General features: G+C 35.0%; 1 protein-coding gene across 6 annotated transcripts in view; it reads right to left on the bottom strand.

Annotated features, from left to right (window-relative positions):
* LOC127867445 (dynein axonemal heavy chain 3-like) overlaps positions 1-18,465 on the bottom strand; it is a 129,252-nt gene that overhangs the window by 18,608 nt on the left and 92,179 nt on the right. For 2 of the 6 annotated variants that reach the window (XM_052408595.1, XM_052408601.1), the window contains 12 exons: positions 17,756-17,776; positions 15,626-15,793; positions 14,526-14,822; positions 13,813-13,935; positions 12,748-12,915; positions 12,233-12,450; positions 11,213-11,681; positions 9,933-10,442; positions 8,110-8,295; positions 6,207-6,449; positions 5,347-5,507; positions 1,112-1,126 (listed from right to left, as the gene is read on the bottom strand). In XM_052408595.1, the coding sequence (XP_052264555.1) occupies positions 1,112-1,126; positions 5,347-5,507; positions 6,207-6,449; positions 8,110-8,295; positions 9,933-10,442; positions 11,213-11,681; positions 12,233-12,450; positions 12,748-12,915; positions 13,813-13,935; positions 14,526-14,822; positions 15,626-15,793; positions 17,756-17,776 (2,579 nt within the window). Of the gene's footprint in view, positions 1-1,111; positions 1,127-3,083; positions 3,099-5,346; positions 5,508-6,206; positions 6,450-8,109; positions 8,296-9,932; positions 10,443-11,212; positions 11,682-12,232; positions 12,451-12,747; positions 12,916-13,812; positions 13,936-14,525; positions 14,823-15,625; positions 15,794-17,755; positions 17,777-18,465 lie in introns of all 6 variants that reach the window. The other 4 variants (XM_052408596.1, XM_052408597.1, XM_052408599.1 and 1 more) reach the window with 4 other exon arrangements.

The following is an 18,465-nucleotide window of genomic DNA, read 5'->3' as shown; positions in this document are numbered from 1 at the left end:
AAACCGATAATGTAACATCAGTGCATGCATCCAAAATAATTTAATATTTTCAATTATATCATAAATCTGTGAGCTATTTTCATAAGCAGACACAAACACTTAACTGCTTTGTATGGATCTCACATTATACAACCACAGAAATCATTCAATAACTGCTCTTAAGTATGAAAGTAAAAAAATATACATAAATTAAAATTTAATACATATCAATCAAACTATTTTGTCAACGCTTATCATTATTTTTCTAACAACTGCAGGATATATAAAAGGGTAATTTCAGTGATTAAATTAAATTTAATTAAAGACCTTTCTTACTAAATTCAAGTTTTAAAGGCTTCATTTCCGACCCTAAGATACTGACGAGCAGCAAACAGCATAAAACCTGAACAGACTGCGAGTTTTATACTGTTTGCATACAGCCATTTTCACTTGTCTTCTGAATGGGAAAGGGTTTAAACATAAAGGTTTCATTCATAAGGAATGTACAACTTCACGTCTCATTTTCCGGATCCATGAAGTGTCCAGATGATAACTTTTATATTTGAACCTCATGCAGTGCTTTATAATGCATGTGTGCTAAGAGTCTTGCACACTGCACAGGCTTAACCCTTTACCACTTAGATACGTATGTTCAGGCATGTGTAGTAACTTAGAAAGTTATATTTAATTTAAGACCTTTCTTACTAGATTCAAATTTTTAGGCTTCATCTCCAATCCTTAGATACTGATAAGCAGCAAACAGCATAAAACCTGAACAGACTACGATTTCCTCTCAAGCTGTTCTGGTTTTATGCTGTTTGCACATAGCAATTTTCACTTTGCTTCTAAGAAAGGGTTAAAAGGGACAAAACTTTCAACATAAACTGGATTTATAATAAGAAGAAACTTTCTATACACAAAAATTCCATAAAGGCATAATGTGAAGTCCTTAATTATGCTGTGGATATGCCCCCTTTAAGACAATCATTGCAGGCAACAGGAATGCAATACTATGCACCAAAGCAAAGCAGGGTGTCCCTTTAAACCCAGCTAAGCCAGGCTATAGTGCACCTTTAATGGAAATGGTTCAACTAAGGTAAATACATGCTGCAATTTATGTGTTTTCACTTACACACTTGGGTTATTTCTAATCAGAAATGGTCAGAAAAGCATCATAATAATATCATTAATAACAGGAACTATCAAAATTAATGGCATAACATGATGTTATCTGATATCATTTTTTGATCTGGAATATCACAGGGAAAAAACGATCAAAAGCAATCTCATTCATATCATGCAAAAATGAATCAACATCTTGATAAACAGATATCTTATGTTATGTCAAACTAAAAAATTATCTGAAAAAAAACAAAGAAGAAATACTTAAAAAGCACTAACAAGAAACAGTATAATTGAATTTCCCATGAAATCCCATGATAAAATAATTACAGTACCTCTTTTCCAGTCAGAAATTTCAAACTTTAAAATTGAGGAATCTCTTAGATCAAATGATGACACTATTTTCATGTATAGATGACATGATCAGTTACACAGTCCTCAGAAACCAATAGCTTGGCAATGGTTCAGGGCACCCATTTTGTCTTGTAATTCATGAATCATATAACAATGTCTGAATACAATAATGAATATCTCAATGGTTCATTGTAAAACTCTTGAATCTTTTTCACATTTCTTTACAAGATACAATAGTTTCAACCCCAATCTCTTTTCAAGCATACATGAAAACAACTTTCATGCATTTAATGAGAATAATTTTGATATCCTCCCAGTTAAGTATTTCTTTGTAGCTAGTAATTAAAATTGTGTAGGTTATACTTAACCCTTAAAGCGCTGGAGCTGAATTTTAAAGAATGTGGCGTCTCATCTGGATCCAAACTGTTTGCTATTCTGATAGTATTCTTTGAAAAAAAATGAAGAAAATGCTTATTTTACAAATTCAGCAGACGACATTTTAGCAGACGACAAATTTCCCAGCATGCAAAGGGTTCAGCTTATTTTAAGGTATGAAACACATTGGATGCTTTATGAATGAGTACCCTGAAACATACCAAGGACTAGCATAATCTCTTGCTTTTTTATTGCTAAGTAGCAAAATAAATGAATTAGTATAAATGATGAAAATGTGTTCCTAAGAGCCAAGAATCTATCAACTAAATAATAACATTAGTTGCAGTATATCTAACAAAATGGTAAGAAAGAAATCAAACTTTGAAGGAAAAATTTCTTATCAATAAATTTTTATTTTTGCAAAAATTGTTTGGCTTTAAAAAGTGACAATCATTATGCTTATTATATATTCCCAAACTGTTGACAATAATAATGAATGATATAAAAAAAATCCTTGTTCTTTAGGTGTTTGTTACGATTTGCATTAAAGTGTTTGAATATCAACAAATCTCTCAAATGCTGCTGTCTTGTCAGTTTCTCTAACATAAAGAGCTGCGTCATGCAACAATGGATCATATGCCATATGCAGCCAACATAGCTCCAGTCCAGCCTACTCAGTCTGGTCATGGGCTACCCTGTCTGCTATTGAGATCACAAAACTTTGACTAAATAGCGTACAGCATAGCTCCTTGCCAGACTGCGCAATCATGCAGGCTGGTCTGGATTTGTGTTGGTCTTGTATGACATAAGACCCATTTTTGCATGACACGGCTCAACTGGTCACCTTCGCAATGGTTCAAAGATAAGTGACGACATTCTGAAAAACTAATCATTTATTTAAAAAACAGTCAAATGTTGGCAATTAGTTAAGTATTTTGTTATGATGAAAGTGTATTTTGCCCATGCACATATCATTTGACGTTAAATATGTTTTCAGTCAACAAAGTTGTAATTTTAATTCACATGTGATTTGAGATTTGCCTAATAATACATGCATACTTCTTTGCTGCTCCACAGAACATACCTTAGATGTTGAATAAAACATGTAAGTTATGTGCAAAAATGTTTCAAGATGTTGTCACTTATTATGACTGAGATCAAATTCACTAGTTGTTCTACTGTATATATAAAGTGTAACAAAAGTCTCTATTTCCAGTAAAACTGATAACACAACATTGTGTTAAGTAGTTTACCCTTGCATTATGGCTCTAAAATAAGATAAAATGATAATGATAATTCAGCAATTCAATTTGCAATATTATAAAATTATTATTAAATTTATATTTCACATATTAAATGCATAGAAGCTTAACAGTAAGACAAAATTCTGTATTCCAGAAAAAAAATGCAAAAGAAGATTGAAAAAAAAATACAATAACATGTCATCAAATTTACTAAATGTACTTTTTAGTTATGTTTTCAAACAGATGCAATTAATAAAAAATTCAGTAAAAGGGAACCTTGTTAACTGTGAATAAGAAAATACTTTATGTTCACAAATAAAGAGTAAACAAGAGCACCGCCTTGCGGGTGCAGACCGCTCATCTATTTTCTTTTTAAAGGTGAAGGGACTCTCATTTTCAATCACAAAGGAGGGAGGAGTGGAGTGAAGAGGGGTGTATAGTGTGGGGTTGTGGACATTTATTACATTATCTTCCAAAAAAGCGCAAAAAAAAAAAAAAAAAAATCGAGGGGGGGGGGGTATAGTGTGAGGGTGTGGTGGTCATTTGTGAGATGATCTTAAAAAAAAAAAAAAAAAAAAAAATTAAAAAAAATTGGGGGGGGGGGAGGGGGGGAGGGGGGGGGAGGGGGGGGGAGGGCACGGGGGATGGTTTGGGTGAAGTCTATAGTGGTATGTCAGGTAAGAGTAGTTTTATCAAAGTATCAATCAAATCTAATCATAAATAAAGAAGTTATGGCAATTTTAGCAAAATTAAATAATTTGACCTTGAGAGTCAAGGTCATTCAAAGGTCAAAGTAAAATTCAAGTTGCCAGGTACAGTAACCTCATGATAGCATGTAAGTATTTGAAGTTTGAAAGCAATAGCCTTGATACTTCGAGTGGATCGAAACACAAAATTTAACCATATATTAAAAGTTACTAAGTCAAAAAAGGGCCATAATTCCGTAACAATGACAACCAGAGTTATGCAACTTGTCCTTTTACTGTACCCTTATGATAGTTTGTGAGTGTTCCAAGTATGAAAGCAGTATCTATGATACTTTAGGGGTAAAGTGACCAAAACATAAATCTTAACCAAATTTTCAATTTTCTAAGTATAAAGGGCCCATAATTCCGTCCAAATGCCAGTCAGAGTTACATAACTTTGCCTGCACCGTCCCCTTATGATAGTTCATAAATCTTGCAAGTATGAAAGCAATAGCTTTGATACTGTAGGAATAAAGTGGACCTAAACACAAAACTTAATCATATTTTCGATTTTCTAAGTATAAAAAGGGCACATAATTCTGTCAAAATGCCAGTCAGAGTTACATTACTTTGCCTGCACAGTCCCCTTATGATAGTTAGTAAGTGTTGCAAGTATGAAAGCAATAGCTTTGATGCTTAAGGAATAAAATGGACCTAAACACAAAACTTAACCAAAATTGTCAATTTTCTAAGTATAAAAAGGGCACATAATTCTGTCAAAATGCATGCCAGAGTTATCTAACTTTGCCTGCCCAGTCCCCTCATGATAGTAAGTAAGTGTACCAAGTTTGAATGCAATAGCATTGATACTTACTGAGAAAAGTGGAACTAAACGCAAAACTTAACCAAAATTTTCCATTTTTTAAGTATAAAAAGGGCACATAATTCTGTCAAAATGCACGCCAGAGTTATCTAACTTTGCCTGCCTAGTCCCCTCATGATAGTAAGTAAGTGTACCAAGTTTGAATGCAATAGCATTGATACTTTCTGAGAAAAGTGGACCTAAACCCAAAACTTAACCGGACGCCGATGCCAACGCCAACGCCGACGCCGACGCCAAGGTGATGACAATAGCTCATAATTTTTTTTCAAAAAATAGATGAGCTAAAAAAGGCTTTAATAAAACTCCAAGGCTGAATTTTTTTATACACATGAATTATGTTTCTTGTTTCATGAACTTGCAAATTTGTAACATTTTACACGTTTAAAATGTTTGAATAAAAGGACAGCAACAGAAATCATACGCCAAAAGAGAAGCATCAGTTCACAAAAAGAAAAACAAAAGCAATTACTTAAAAATCTGTTATTTACAACAAATATAAAACACATGGGAAAAATAACAACAAATTAACAACATTAAAATACAATAACATAACAAATTAGTTACAATTTGTTTTTCAAACCATTTTTATTTTGACATGATATCTTCTGTAAAAATTAACCTACTTATATTATATTTATGCATGCCACTTGACAACAAATATAAACTTACTTAATTTTTCTTTAAATGGAAAATGGACACTTACTGCCCCTTGAGGATGTTGACACACAGAATGAACGAGAAGAGAAGCTTGTCCTTCTCGAACAGCGAGCGGCACACGTTCTTGTAGATGCTGTTTGTGAAGTGGTCGTTCAGGTTGAAGATGCGCTCCTCCAGCTGTGACGAGGGCTGGCTGTTCATGATTGACTGCAGAAATATTTTAAACAAATAAGTTGTGTGCAAAATTGTTGTATCTGATTTTAAAATGCTGAGCAGTTACTATAGTTGAACATGTAAACTACAGCTTTTTTTAAGGTTAAAAAATATTAAATAGGAGTTAGATGAGTGTAATATTGTTGTATCTTATTGAAACATTTTGAGCAGTTACAACAATTTCACGCTTCGAGGACAGTGTTTTACAAAGTAAGGTTCAAGTGTATTTATTCAAAATTTATTAAATATGTTCAGTTTAAAAAACACTTTAAAGTTATTTATAAATCTGCTATGATTAATCGATCAAGTTATAAGAGAATGAACCAATGACATTAAATCAACTTTCCCCTTTAATGGACTTTGACTTCAGAGAAAGATTCTTCTTTGCACAACTCCAGTTCAGGCCGAACATGTCATACCTGATTAGCTGTGTGCACAGGCAAATCTGGGACGACACTTTATGCACATGCAATAAAACCAGTTTTCCCCTTGCTCAGCTCAAATATTTCCTTGTGATTTACTTATCTGCAAATAGAGGTTGATGTACCAAGTCAAAAAGTACTGGTACATGGGCTCTATGTTTGAGCCATGCTCTTGGAAAACCTGTTCCTGCCCTTGGTAAATTAATGCATGAGTGTAAAATGTCTTAATCCCGGATTAATCTGGGATGACACTTGACCCACATTCCATTACCTGCAGATAAAGGTTGATGAACCACGTCAGAGAGTACTGGTACATGGGCTCTATGTTAGCCAGATCAGAGATGCAGAAGAACAGGATGGAGGAGTGAACGGCAACCGGTTTGTACCCGTTCCTCGTCTCGTCTATCATCCTTTCAGTCTGAGTGGCGATCTCTTGCTTTGCCGCAATCTCCTCCGAAAGAGCTTTGGACGAGGACAGGATCTTGATAGCTGTCTCGTCCTCTAAAATGTTACCCTGTCAAAGAAAAATTAGGTAATTAAGCCATTTATTAATGTAAGTTCATTTCACACAAGAGGCCTATGTTTTTTGTCACTCCAACCAGAACAGTAAAGCCAACCATCACACACAGCTATGTGCTCAGTTTGCCAAAAGATCATTGAGTCCATTTTAATATTTTAGTACAGTCGATTGATGTATAACGGATAGCTAAGGACTTCGAGTCGCATTTCAACGTAAACACCATGCATTCAGTAATTAAACCATTAAACCTAGATAGACACATGTCTTTCCTATTGAAACATGCCAGCGGTTTTAAATTTCCGAAAAAAGTTATTTGTTTACAGCGCGAATTTCATGGTACACTGATTCAGCCATTACCTGATCGCTTAGGTCTTTATCGGATTACATTTGTATCGTGTTATTTCTTGAAATTTGACACGGCATTTGTAAAAATAATTGCAATATATGTACATTTCCAGAAAGGAAATTCATTTCTGCGTTTAATAAGACCAAGTTCATGGAAATCGCTGCACAATTGATGAAGTAATGGCTGTTCAAAGCGATGCACCATATATTCGGGTCATTTTGAGTTGAATACCTTGTTATATACTAGTATATAGATTTGATAGTGAAAAATATGTTTTCAGATAAATCGATTTTTCGTTATAATTTGATTATTTTTCATCAAAAATGATGTTTTCACTATATATTAGCATAGCCACACCCTAACCACATGTGTATTGGACAACTTCAATTGAGTTTATATTTATTTTGAGACAATCCCCACATTCCTGAATATGGGTCATCACTTGTCCGTTTCCGTTATTCACTAAATCCCGAGTTGCAGCTTTCATGCTTATTTTATATGGTATGCATCAATTTGGTTTCTGAGCATTCTTAATTTTGTAAAGGACTTATAATACTAAACTATTACATCAATGAACATTATGTTTACCAAACAAAATCTGCAAAACTCAAGAAACCATTCGTCTGCACTTTTCCTGTCGTAACAAAAACGGTGCGTACATAACGTGACCTTGTTTTGCTTTCGAAAAAAGAAACAGTTGTAAACATTGAAACACGTCAACAAAAACATGAATCGACTTAACAATGATAGGCTTTTTGTATTCAATTCATAGAAAACTATAAATCTTAACATAAATAAAAGTATTTTGCAAAAAACGTTTAACCTATCCGTTACTCACTAAAATCTGCTATACACCATTCGATTGTAGTAAGTTAACCCTTTACCTCTGAGATAAGCACTCTTGATTCATTTGTTATCCCTTAGAAAATAAAATAAAAATTTAAGACATATCTTAATACATTTAAGTTTTTAAGGCTTCATTTCCAAAACTTAGGAACTGATGAGCGCAAACAACATAAAACCTGAACAGAGTACGAGTTACTGGACACTTTCAGCTTTAATGGTTATTGTTGTTTCAAGGTAGTCTCTACTCAGAAAAACTCCAATTTAGGCTGAAAGTGTCATCCCTGATTAGCCTGTGCAGTTTTCCCTGATCCAGACTCATATACTAAGGTTATCATACTGTCTGCTCTTGTTGTTTAAAATGTAATTCAGACATATATCAGAATAGAAATACAATAGTGAACAGCTGAGCAAGACAAGACTTTACATACATTTTACAGTAATCCTACCACACGATGCACATACCTGCGAAGAAGACAACACCTCAAGTATCTTGTCCTCTATCTCCTTGAGCTGCTTCTGATTGGCTGCGGACTCGAGGATGAGCTCGTTCTTTTTCTCCTCGAGCTCGGGTTTCTCCTTGGCGGCCACGATGCCCAACAGCTGGTCCTCCAGGCCCTGGGGGGTGATCATGAAGTTCACCAGGCACACCTGAAATATAGGGCAACATGTACACCTGCGAACTACCGGAACATGTACTTGAAACCTGTGAAATAGTCAAACATGTGATTGCAACCTGTACACTATCCGAACATGTGTTTGTTAATGGCGCTGACTCTTTTTTTAATAGAGTTTACATTTTGGTTGCATTTGTTATTGTAAATGGAGTTGACATTTTGTTTGACTTTGTTGTTTTTTAATGGAGAGACATTTTTTTAATTATCATGAAGTTTACGAGGCACATCTGGAAAATAGCAGAACATGTGCTTGACAAAAGGAGCTAACTTTGGTATGCTTTTTCATTGAGCTTACATTTTGTTTTGAAGTGGTGGGTACCTCTAAAATAGCAGAATATGTGCAGGACAATGGAGATTACTTTGATTATATAACCAATGGAAGTGAATTGGTTTTTTAACCCTTTAACAATGGAGCGGGTTTATTTTTTAACGCTTAACCAATGTAGCTGACTTTCTTTTTAAACCATTTACTAATAGAGGCAACTTTCTTTTTTAATCCTTTACCAATAGAGGTTACTTCCTTTTTTTAACCCTTTACCAATGGAGGTTACTTTCTTTTTTACCCTTTATCAATAGAGGTTAGTTTCTTTTTTAACCCTTTACCAATAGAGGTTACTTTCTTTTTTAACCCTTTACCAATAGAGGATACTTTCTTTTTAAACCATTTACCGATAGACGTTACTTTCTTTTTTTACCCATTACCAATAGAGGTTACCTTCTTTTTTAATCCTTTACCAATAGAGGTTACTTTCTTTTTTAACCCTTTAACAATAGAGATTACTTTCTTTTTTAACTATTTACCAATAGAGGTTACTTTTTTTTTATTAACCATTTACCAATAGAGGTACTTTCTTTTTTAACCCTTTACCAATAGAGGTGACTTTCTTTTTTAACCCTTTACCAATAGAGGTTACTTTTTAATGCTTAAACAATTGAGCTGACTTTTTTTTAGCCCTTTCCCACTCAGATGTATGCACTTTGATGTGTTTGTAGTCTCTAAGAAAATCAAATTAAATTAAAAAAAAATCATACTAGATTCAAGTTTTAAAGTCTTCATGTTCAAAACATAAGATACTGATATGCAGCAAAGAGAATGAAACCTGAACAGACTGCGAGTTCTGGTTCCATATAGCCATTGTCACTTTGATTCTGAGCGGAAAAGAGTTAGATGGAGTAGACATTTTGTTTTGAAATGGAGTTGCCTTTGAGTTATAAAATGGAATTGACATTTTATTAAATGGGAGTTCACTTCTTCTTTTTTTGCATTATTGAGTTTACTTTCTTTTTTTTTAATTGGTGTGACATTTGTTGACATGGAGATGATATTTGTATAAATGGAGCTCATGTCTTTAAGTATTATATCAACAGTGGAATTAACACATTTCAACTAGACATTGTTGAAACAAAGGTATAAACAATTAATAATTTTGCAGTATAAAGGGTCTGTTGTGAAATCATGAAGTGAAACATGTACACATAAAACGTCAGTCAATGTGCTCTAAATGAAGACGACATTTATAAAAGGACTTGCTCACAAAAATTGTGAAAAAAACAGATCTCTTATTCTTGACAAAACTTTACCAAAACCCCTTTTAATAACATATAACAAACCTTGACAGAAACTTCAGGCAGATAGTGGGGGTTGCGCAGACTGGTGGTGATGTAGAGCCTAAAATCTTTTGAGTACTCAATCAGATTGTCTCCAAGCTTGATATAATCAACTCCCTGTTGACGGAAAGTCAGTTTCTGCAAAACTGGCTCTAAAATAGGGTCTAGCTCCTCGCCCACATTTTCGATCAGAATCGGAGAGCCAAACTGAATAGCGTTCTCCAGCGAACGCAGATAATTCGTGTCAGAGAGTTTGATCACTCCAAGCTTGTTTTCTCGCTCCATATTTTTGACCCACTTGTTGGCCTGGCCCTGAGGGTCTATGAGTAGGGGCCAGCGACGAGAGTTGTATACGATGATGCCGTTGTCAATGCTGAAGTTGTCCACGGGCAGTCCAGCAATGTTCCACGCTCGGATCTTGACAGGCTCCCCGAGGGTCACGTTCATGGAGAACACCTTGGAGCAGGGGATGTTCTTAGCCAGGCACTGAGACAGCCACTGGAGTGTGATTTCCTGCAAAAGGTAAAAGTAAAGGATGGTTTTATAGTCTGATCTTGATAACTTAATATCTACAGCCAACTTTCACATTTACCTCCCTGATCACTGGGCTTTAAGTCATCCTTTTACACAAACAAGTACAGATTTTGATGGCGTCCAAGTGTAAAATTACTTCAACCCTTTACCACTCAGATACGCCCTTGACCTGTTTCTAGCCCTTAGAAAATACAATTAAATTAAAGACCTTTCTTACGAAATTCAAGTTTTAAGGGCTTCAATTCCAACCCAAAGATACTGATGAGCAGAAAACAGCATAAAACCTGAACAGCAAGCAAGTTATGATGGTTGCATTTAGCCATTTTCACTTTGCTTCTGATTGAGAAAGGGTTAAGCCTTTTTTGTTCAATTTTATTTACGGATGATCTCTTTGAATTCTTATAATTTTACAAAAGAAGAACATTTTTCATCTTATTCTTGATAGAAAACAATAACTTACCAATATAGAAATTGATACACATAAATTATGAGTATAATACTATAATAGTTTGACCATCATGCCCAATTTGACGGTCAAAGGAATGTGTTTGTTTTTTTAAAGATTTTAGTGCGACTTAACCCTGAGTTTTAGGAGGAATATTTGCATAGTCTTAAATCTGAGATTTGAGATTGTTCATGAGCTGACCTACACTGTCAATACTCAGCTGAGTTGAAACTCAATTCTCATCTGAGTTGAGCTAAAAAATTGAGAATGTTCACTGGTTAAATCACAACAACTCAACACTAACGTTTCTGAACTCCACCGTAAATGCACCCAGGTAGGCGACCACTCCGGATGACAGAAGCACATCACCCGTGATGTTTGTGTACTTCTCACCGAGCGACCTTGCGGCCTCGGTCCAGCGCTCCTTCTCACCACCCAAGCCTCCAATGAGCTTTTCGGCTCGGTCAAGCTTCTTGGAGCACAGATCAATGTTATCCTCGAGCTCTTTCTTCTTTTTTGTCATCACTTCAAACTCGTCATTTAGGGCCTGAAGTTTGTCTGTGACCTCTTTCAGCTGTGCACGCTTCTCATTCAGTTTGTCCATCTGAAGTGCCAGCTCTCCCTGGGCCTCGGCCAATTTGATTTTCTTCGGAGCCACGACCTTGGCGACCCTGTCGTAAATGTCCATGGCCTTGACCCATCTGCAGAGGCCTTCGCAAGCGGTCGACGCGTTCTTGATCACGACTGGGTCGAATTCAGGATTTGGGATGTATCTAAACACAAAGGTTAAAGGTTAAGGAATATAGTCTGTTATTGACTGAGAATCTTCAGCCAACTCTCATATTTTACCCCTGATCACTGGGATGCAAATTATATGTTTATACAGCCACTGCACATTTCCCTCACAGGTAACACTGTAAAGATGTTAAAATTAAAGCATGTTAATATATGACACATACAAGTTAAAACTCTGATACTAAACATGTCTCAAAAATAATTTGCATTCGATTATTTTAGTAGTAACCTTGGAAACATAATTGTTTAAATATCCATTCCAATCTTATATAATATAACTTGCAAATCAGTTTCTACTGTTTCCAGGTCCCATGAATTGGTCAATGTCATAATCTTACACTACATTTTGTAGTCACTTTCTGATAGTTTTTTTGAGAACCAGTTAGCATTTAATTTTCTTTGCAGTACTTTTACATCCAAATAAATACCTAATTTAGCAACACATTTGTCAAGCTACTGTGGAATGCACTGACTTTATATAATTCAAGGAACATTAATATTTATCACAAGTACAACGCTAGAAACTCACTTTTCTCTGATTTTCTTGATAACAGGGGGTGCTATGTTATCCTTGTCATAGGTTTTTAGTTTGTCAAGGAATTTCATATCACCCAGTAACTTTTGAGACGACCCCCAGAAGTCTTCTATCATCTTGCCAGAACCGCTGGGATCTGGTTTTCTCTCTGGTTTCTGGTTTAACATGACGCAGATAGACTCCATGACCAGCTTGATTACTGATGGCGGGTTCTGAAAGGACGTAAAAAATGTAAAATAAAACATATAAGACGTAACCAAAATTAAACTATCAAACTCCAAGAAAAAAACTTATTGAGGTTAATACTTCAAAATCACCTTACTATAGTGATGTCAGTGGGTATTAAAAAAACTTCAAATAACTAGCATAAAGTTGATAAATTTCAAATGTATAGTTAGTTTATAAATGTTTTGCTAAAAACATGCCTTCATGGCACTGATGCCATCGGATTAAAAAACAACAACTTCATACAACCAGAAAACTTTGATGACATCTGAGTGAATACATACCTTCATGGACTTGACGACAGTGATGTCCGCAGGTTTCAGTGTGTTGAGGGCCGATATAGCAGCCTCTAGGGCTGGTATAGCCTCTGCAAGGTCACCCTCACACTCATCCTTAATAGCCTGCGCAGCTGCAGCCGCTTCATTGGCAATCGCCTCGTCTGCCGCCACAACCTAAAGGACACAGGAGATAACTTTGTCATAAGAATAGATTTTATCCCTTAACTTCTTAGATACACATTTTTACGTATCTGTAGCCCTTTAAAAATCTAATTAAATTAAAAACTGTTCTCACTAGATTCAAGTTTAAAAGGCTAAAACTAAGATATTGGTAAACAGCAAACAGCATAAAACCTTAACAGACTGCAAATTACTCGCAGGCTGTTCTGGTTGTATGCTGGTTGAATATAGCCATTTTCACTTTACTTTAAAGCAGAAAGGGCAATGCCAAAATTCAGAAAAATCCCATCTTCTATAATTGGTATGCATAAACAACGCTGACCCCCAGTATGTTACTTTTATTAACATAACAAGAAATGTGTGTGTCAGAAACACCATGTCCCCTTCTGCGCCGCTTTTAATTATTATTTTTTTTTTTTTACCTTTGACCTTGACGGATGACCTTGACTTTGACCTTCCACCACTCAAAATGTGCAGCTCCATGAGATAACATGCATGCCAAATATATCCTCAATATTGCAAAAGTTATTGCAAAATGTTAAAGTTTGGGCAAACAAACCAACAGACCAACAGACAGGGCAAAAACAATATGTCCCCCACTATAGTGGTGGGGGACATAAAAAAAAGGATTGATTTGTACCTCAAGATAAGTTAGGTTTCCCAATAAGAAGTTATAGATCAATTTATCACAGAAAGTATACTAATCATTTCTCCTACATGAAATAATAGACAAACAAAGAATATGTCGTCTTGATCAAACACACTGGTAAATGTGTAAAAGTTAAAAGTATGTAACTGTAGTCAACTATTTCCTAAAAAGATTCCAGCAACAAACAAGTTTGCTATATACCACTGTTTTCAAACAGTAAAAAACAAACTCGACTAGAATACCTCTTTTTTAGCCTCCACTTCCACGGTATCTTGCTCAATCTTTATCATCAGCTTTTCCGTCTCAGCCGAAGTCTTGATCAACTCCGGTTGTAAGTCCCGTAACTCTTGCTGCATGACGGACACCTGTGATATAAATAGTAGACACAATTTCGGTGAGAAGATTATGTTTCATTCTTGTTTCATTCAATGTTTTAGAAAAGTTTTCAACATATTCCACCAGGAATGTATGTAGTTGTTAGGCCAGACAGCCTTTACTCACAACCATGCATAAATAGACATTGTCCATCCCCCAATGGAGCCACCTTTTTCATCACCATAATCAAAAATAAACAGAAATAATTAATTAGCAAATTAAAATCAATTGAGCCTCATTTTGATAAAACTTACTAAAGTACATGCGAGTAAAGTGTCATACCAGATAAGCTTGTGCAGTTCACACAGGATAATCAGGGATGACACTTTCTGCTTTCATGGAATTTTCTTTAAACCCTTTCCCACTCAGAAGAAAAGTGAAAATGTAACTCGCAGTCTGTTCAGGTTTTATGCTGTTTGCTGCTCATCAGTATCTTAGGGTTGGAAATGATGCCTTTAACATTTCAATCTAGTTTGAAAGGTCTTTATCTATATTAAACTTTCTGGGGGACAACAAGTGCGTAAAAATACGTAAATAAGTGGTAAAATAAGTCTCTTCGTAACAAAAATCTAGTGCGAACCTGTGAGGCTGCAAACTCCAGCTTCTCCAGCCCTGTCAGGTATCGATTCCTCAACAGGGAAATGTTATCACGCTTTATGCCAAGCAGTTTCTTGAACGTCAGGATCAACTCTAGGTACGAGGTGGGCGTGACGTAGTTGTGACGACGGAGCATTTCCATGAAGCGATCGGACAGCTTGAAAACGCTCTCGTGGAACACCTTGCACATGAAAACGACTCCTGCCCTCAGCGTGTCTTCCATCTCAATCTCTTCAAAAAATTTGTTTGCCACCATTTCGAGTGCATCTGACGGCCATGTCTGCAAATGAATGCGTTCAATTTATCACATGAAACAATTTCTGTATATTTTATCCAGTGTAGCTATCTATGTTGTTTAAATAGAATTTGTTAGCAATCATTTCAAGGGCATCAGACAGCCATGTCTGCAAATGAATGCCTTCAATTTGTCACATGAATATTGGTCACATAGTATCACAACACTGATACTTAACCAACATCCTAATTTTACAGGAACTGTGGTAAAGTGCAAATAGGGAACAAAATAAATTGTGTTTATAGCTTAATTGCAAAAGGGCTAAACAGCATACTTAAAAATCATCTATATTCTTTGCCATAAAGTTTTGTGTTTTTTCACACGCAAAAAATCATGGACACGTTTTTGTAAATTCCTTGATTGGTCAACCCTAGAAATCAACAAAAAATCAATTTCCCATGAATAATGGTTTCACAATGTATAGACATTTCAGCATGAAACTTTTTTATTTAATATAGAAATGTAAAGCAGATAGGCCTACAACAGTTTCTTCCTAAAGCCCAAATATGGAAAAATCTGACAGGCCCTTTGAACTTTCAGTAGATGAGCCCTGTTCTGAGAAAACTGGGCTTACTTCCCTTGCATAAAGTGTTGACCAAGATTAGCCTGTGCAGAAATGAACATTTACGCCTGCACTGATTTTGGTGAGACCCCCTATACAAGAAAAATTCAATTTAATTGGAAAGTGTCATCCCTGATAAGCTTTTGAAATCTGCACAGGCTAATCTGGGATGACACTTTACATACATGCATTAAGTCAGTTCTATTTTTAACAAATGTCTACTGACCTGGAACCAGTCAATGGTACAGCAGTTGATGAGTGAGGGGAACATTCTCAATCGGTTCCTGAAAGCATCTCCTATTGGACTCATTGCTAACACAACGTGAAGGTTGTTTCGCACACGGTCAATGAAGTAGTTGTACATCGCCAGAGGTGTAGCCTCCATTTTCTTGCCCTGAATTGGAAATTCTTTGGGTTAATTTATTATTCCATTATAAATTGTAAACAACAGCCATTTGAACTTTCAAATGACAAAAACATAAAGTATTAGAATTCTACCATGTAGATAATCTTACAAAAGTAAATATGAAAGTATGTATATTAATTTGCCTTCAAATGAATACTACTGCACAACATAATGTTTTTTTTTTAATCATGGAAAATAAGATGGTCTTAAAACAAGATACCTTGTTTATTCAGTGGATAAAAATACAAATAAAAATTATACCAACTGATAACAAGTTACACAACGCCCATGCAGACAACACTTAATGAATAATACTATCAAGATGACTTTTTAATAAATTAAATTATCAACTTATATGTATTCAGCATTATTTATTCCAGAATATTATACTCTGAATGTTCATTAACTTAATTACTTGGTAAATAAACTATTCATTCAAGACTAATAACCCTTTTTAATAATGACACAAAATAATATACAAGTACAAATAAAACATGCAAAAATATTCGTAAATACATAACACTAGGAAATAAAATCTAAGCATGCAAGATACAAGGGCAAAAAAGTTATTCCGACCAGTGCCAACAAGACAAAAACATGTCACGTATGTGCACAAACTGACTACAATTAAGTCACCCCTGCAAATATTTCAGTTTCAGGGTTGTAAGAGTAAGCGTTAGCCGCCTCTTTTTGCTCTTTCTCAACTTTGGGTTCATTGACAACAGGATTGGGACTTGGGCTTCGTAATCGACCTCCTTCAGCGGAGCTTCGCCCATCTCCACTACCTTCGCGCTTCTCATGCTGTGTTACCATAGCAACAAAGATTGAAGGGATATTTAAGCAACAGTTCATGGCGGATGGCGGAACCATATGGGTGTACAGCATAACTATGCTCTTTTGTTAATATATGTTCAAATAACTGCATGATTTTATTGCTTTCTGATTACAGGTTATTTCTACATACAGAGATTCAGACAGATATGAGAATACAAGACAGAAATTATTGGAAGGAAAACTTCACAGCTACATGCAATACTGGCTTATTCAAGCCTCATTACGGGCAAAGTGGGCTAAATGCATGTCACAGGGTAAAGTGTCATCCGAGATCAGATTAGCCTGTGTAGTCCTCACAGGCTAATCAGAGATGACACTTTCCCCCTAATCTGGGCCTAAACTGGTTTTTCGGTCAGAAGAGACTTCCTTGAAACGAAAAATTTCATGAAAGTGGAAAGTCTTGTCTTTGATTAGCATGTGTAGACTGTACAGACTGATCTGGGACAAAACTTTTCCCACGTGCATTTAGCCCAGTTTTCCCAGAACTAGGCTTAATTGAACTATTTGGACACTACACTGAACTGTTAACTACTGCTTACACAGTTTTTATCTAGATTCATGATTTTAATAATCACAAATATGTTATTTGTTGCTTAATATATATACAAAACCAATTTAGGCAGGCTGCCATGAAATTTAATACAAAGTTCAAAACATTACATACAAAAGTGACACAAAAGGCATATTTTGAATTAATTCAAGATATATTTTGCATACATCTTTACCTTTAAAAACATCTTTAGTTTCTTAAAGTTTAATGTTCACCATATAAAATATCTTGAAAAAGAGACATTTTGTTTTTGATATACTGTCTGAAATGTGTTTAATTTATTTGTTTCTATACTATCAACAAGGTAGAAGGTAAACAATGAGGAAACAGGGTCATGACAGTACTACAGCTGGTCGTGGGTTCAATGCAACCATGCATCAGAGAGGGAAACACATTTCTGACTATTTCACTCTGAACATTTTACGCTCAGATGAAGCTAAAAGCTAAAGGAAAGCGCTTGAAGCAAAAGTCTACAAAATATATTTTTCCTGCCTTGCATACGATTCTAAGAGGTAAGGGTTAAAGCTATTTTAAATGAAGGAGAAATGTTTTCTAAGAAAACTTACGCCAGTCATTGAATATGACGCCTAGACATAACAACAATATCATGAATGATTTTGAATATTCAAAGCAAATAATTGTTGCTGCCATCTTATTTGTTAAATATGTGTCAAAACGAAACTGCACTTAGACATAACTGGGGAAATACAAAATCGATGGCTAAATATGAACTGGTAAACAAACAAAGGGACACAGTGAAAATGATACGCTTGATAAGTACAGATATTTCATTTTGCACACCAACTGAATTTATATATTTTTTAACTCATTGTCAAAGTTTAAGCAACCGCAATATTATAACAAGTTAACAATTAATTACTCAATATATTACGTAGGTTTTTACCACGATAGTTATAATTATCAATTATAACCAATTAACCAGACTCACATAACCTGAGGAACAATTAAGGATAAATGGAGCGTTTGTGATGACAAGATTCAACAGTATTACTCAATTAAAACACACCATTTTAGCTATGTATGCCTGCAAATATGGATTGAGATGAAAAGTTAACATATTTAAATTTGTGCAACATTACAAAATGACTTTATCTGTTGTTTACACATTATTACATTTTTAAAACTAGATCGATATTATAAGAAACTCAAATTTGTGTACTATATGATACAATTTATATGCAACAAACATTTAAAACATTAAACTGTAATTGCAATAATACACATTTATTTAACATTCATTTCTATTACAAATACC

The sequence above is a fragment of the Dreissena polymorpha genome, chromosome 2 (assembly GCF_020536995.1).
Source record: "Dreissena polymorpha isolate Duluth1 chromosome 2, UMN_Dpol_1.0, whole genome shotgun sequence".
Lineage (NCBI taxonomy): Eukaryota > Metazoa > Mollusca > Bivalvia > Myida > Dreissenidae > Dreissena > Dreissena polymorpha.
Note: the sequence above shows the minus strand (reverse complement) of the source record. Positions and strands in the feature narration are given on the sequence as shown.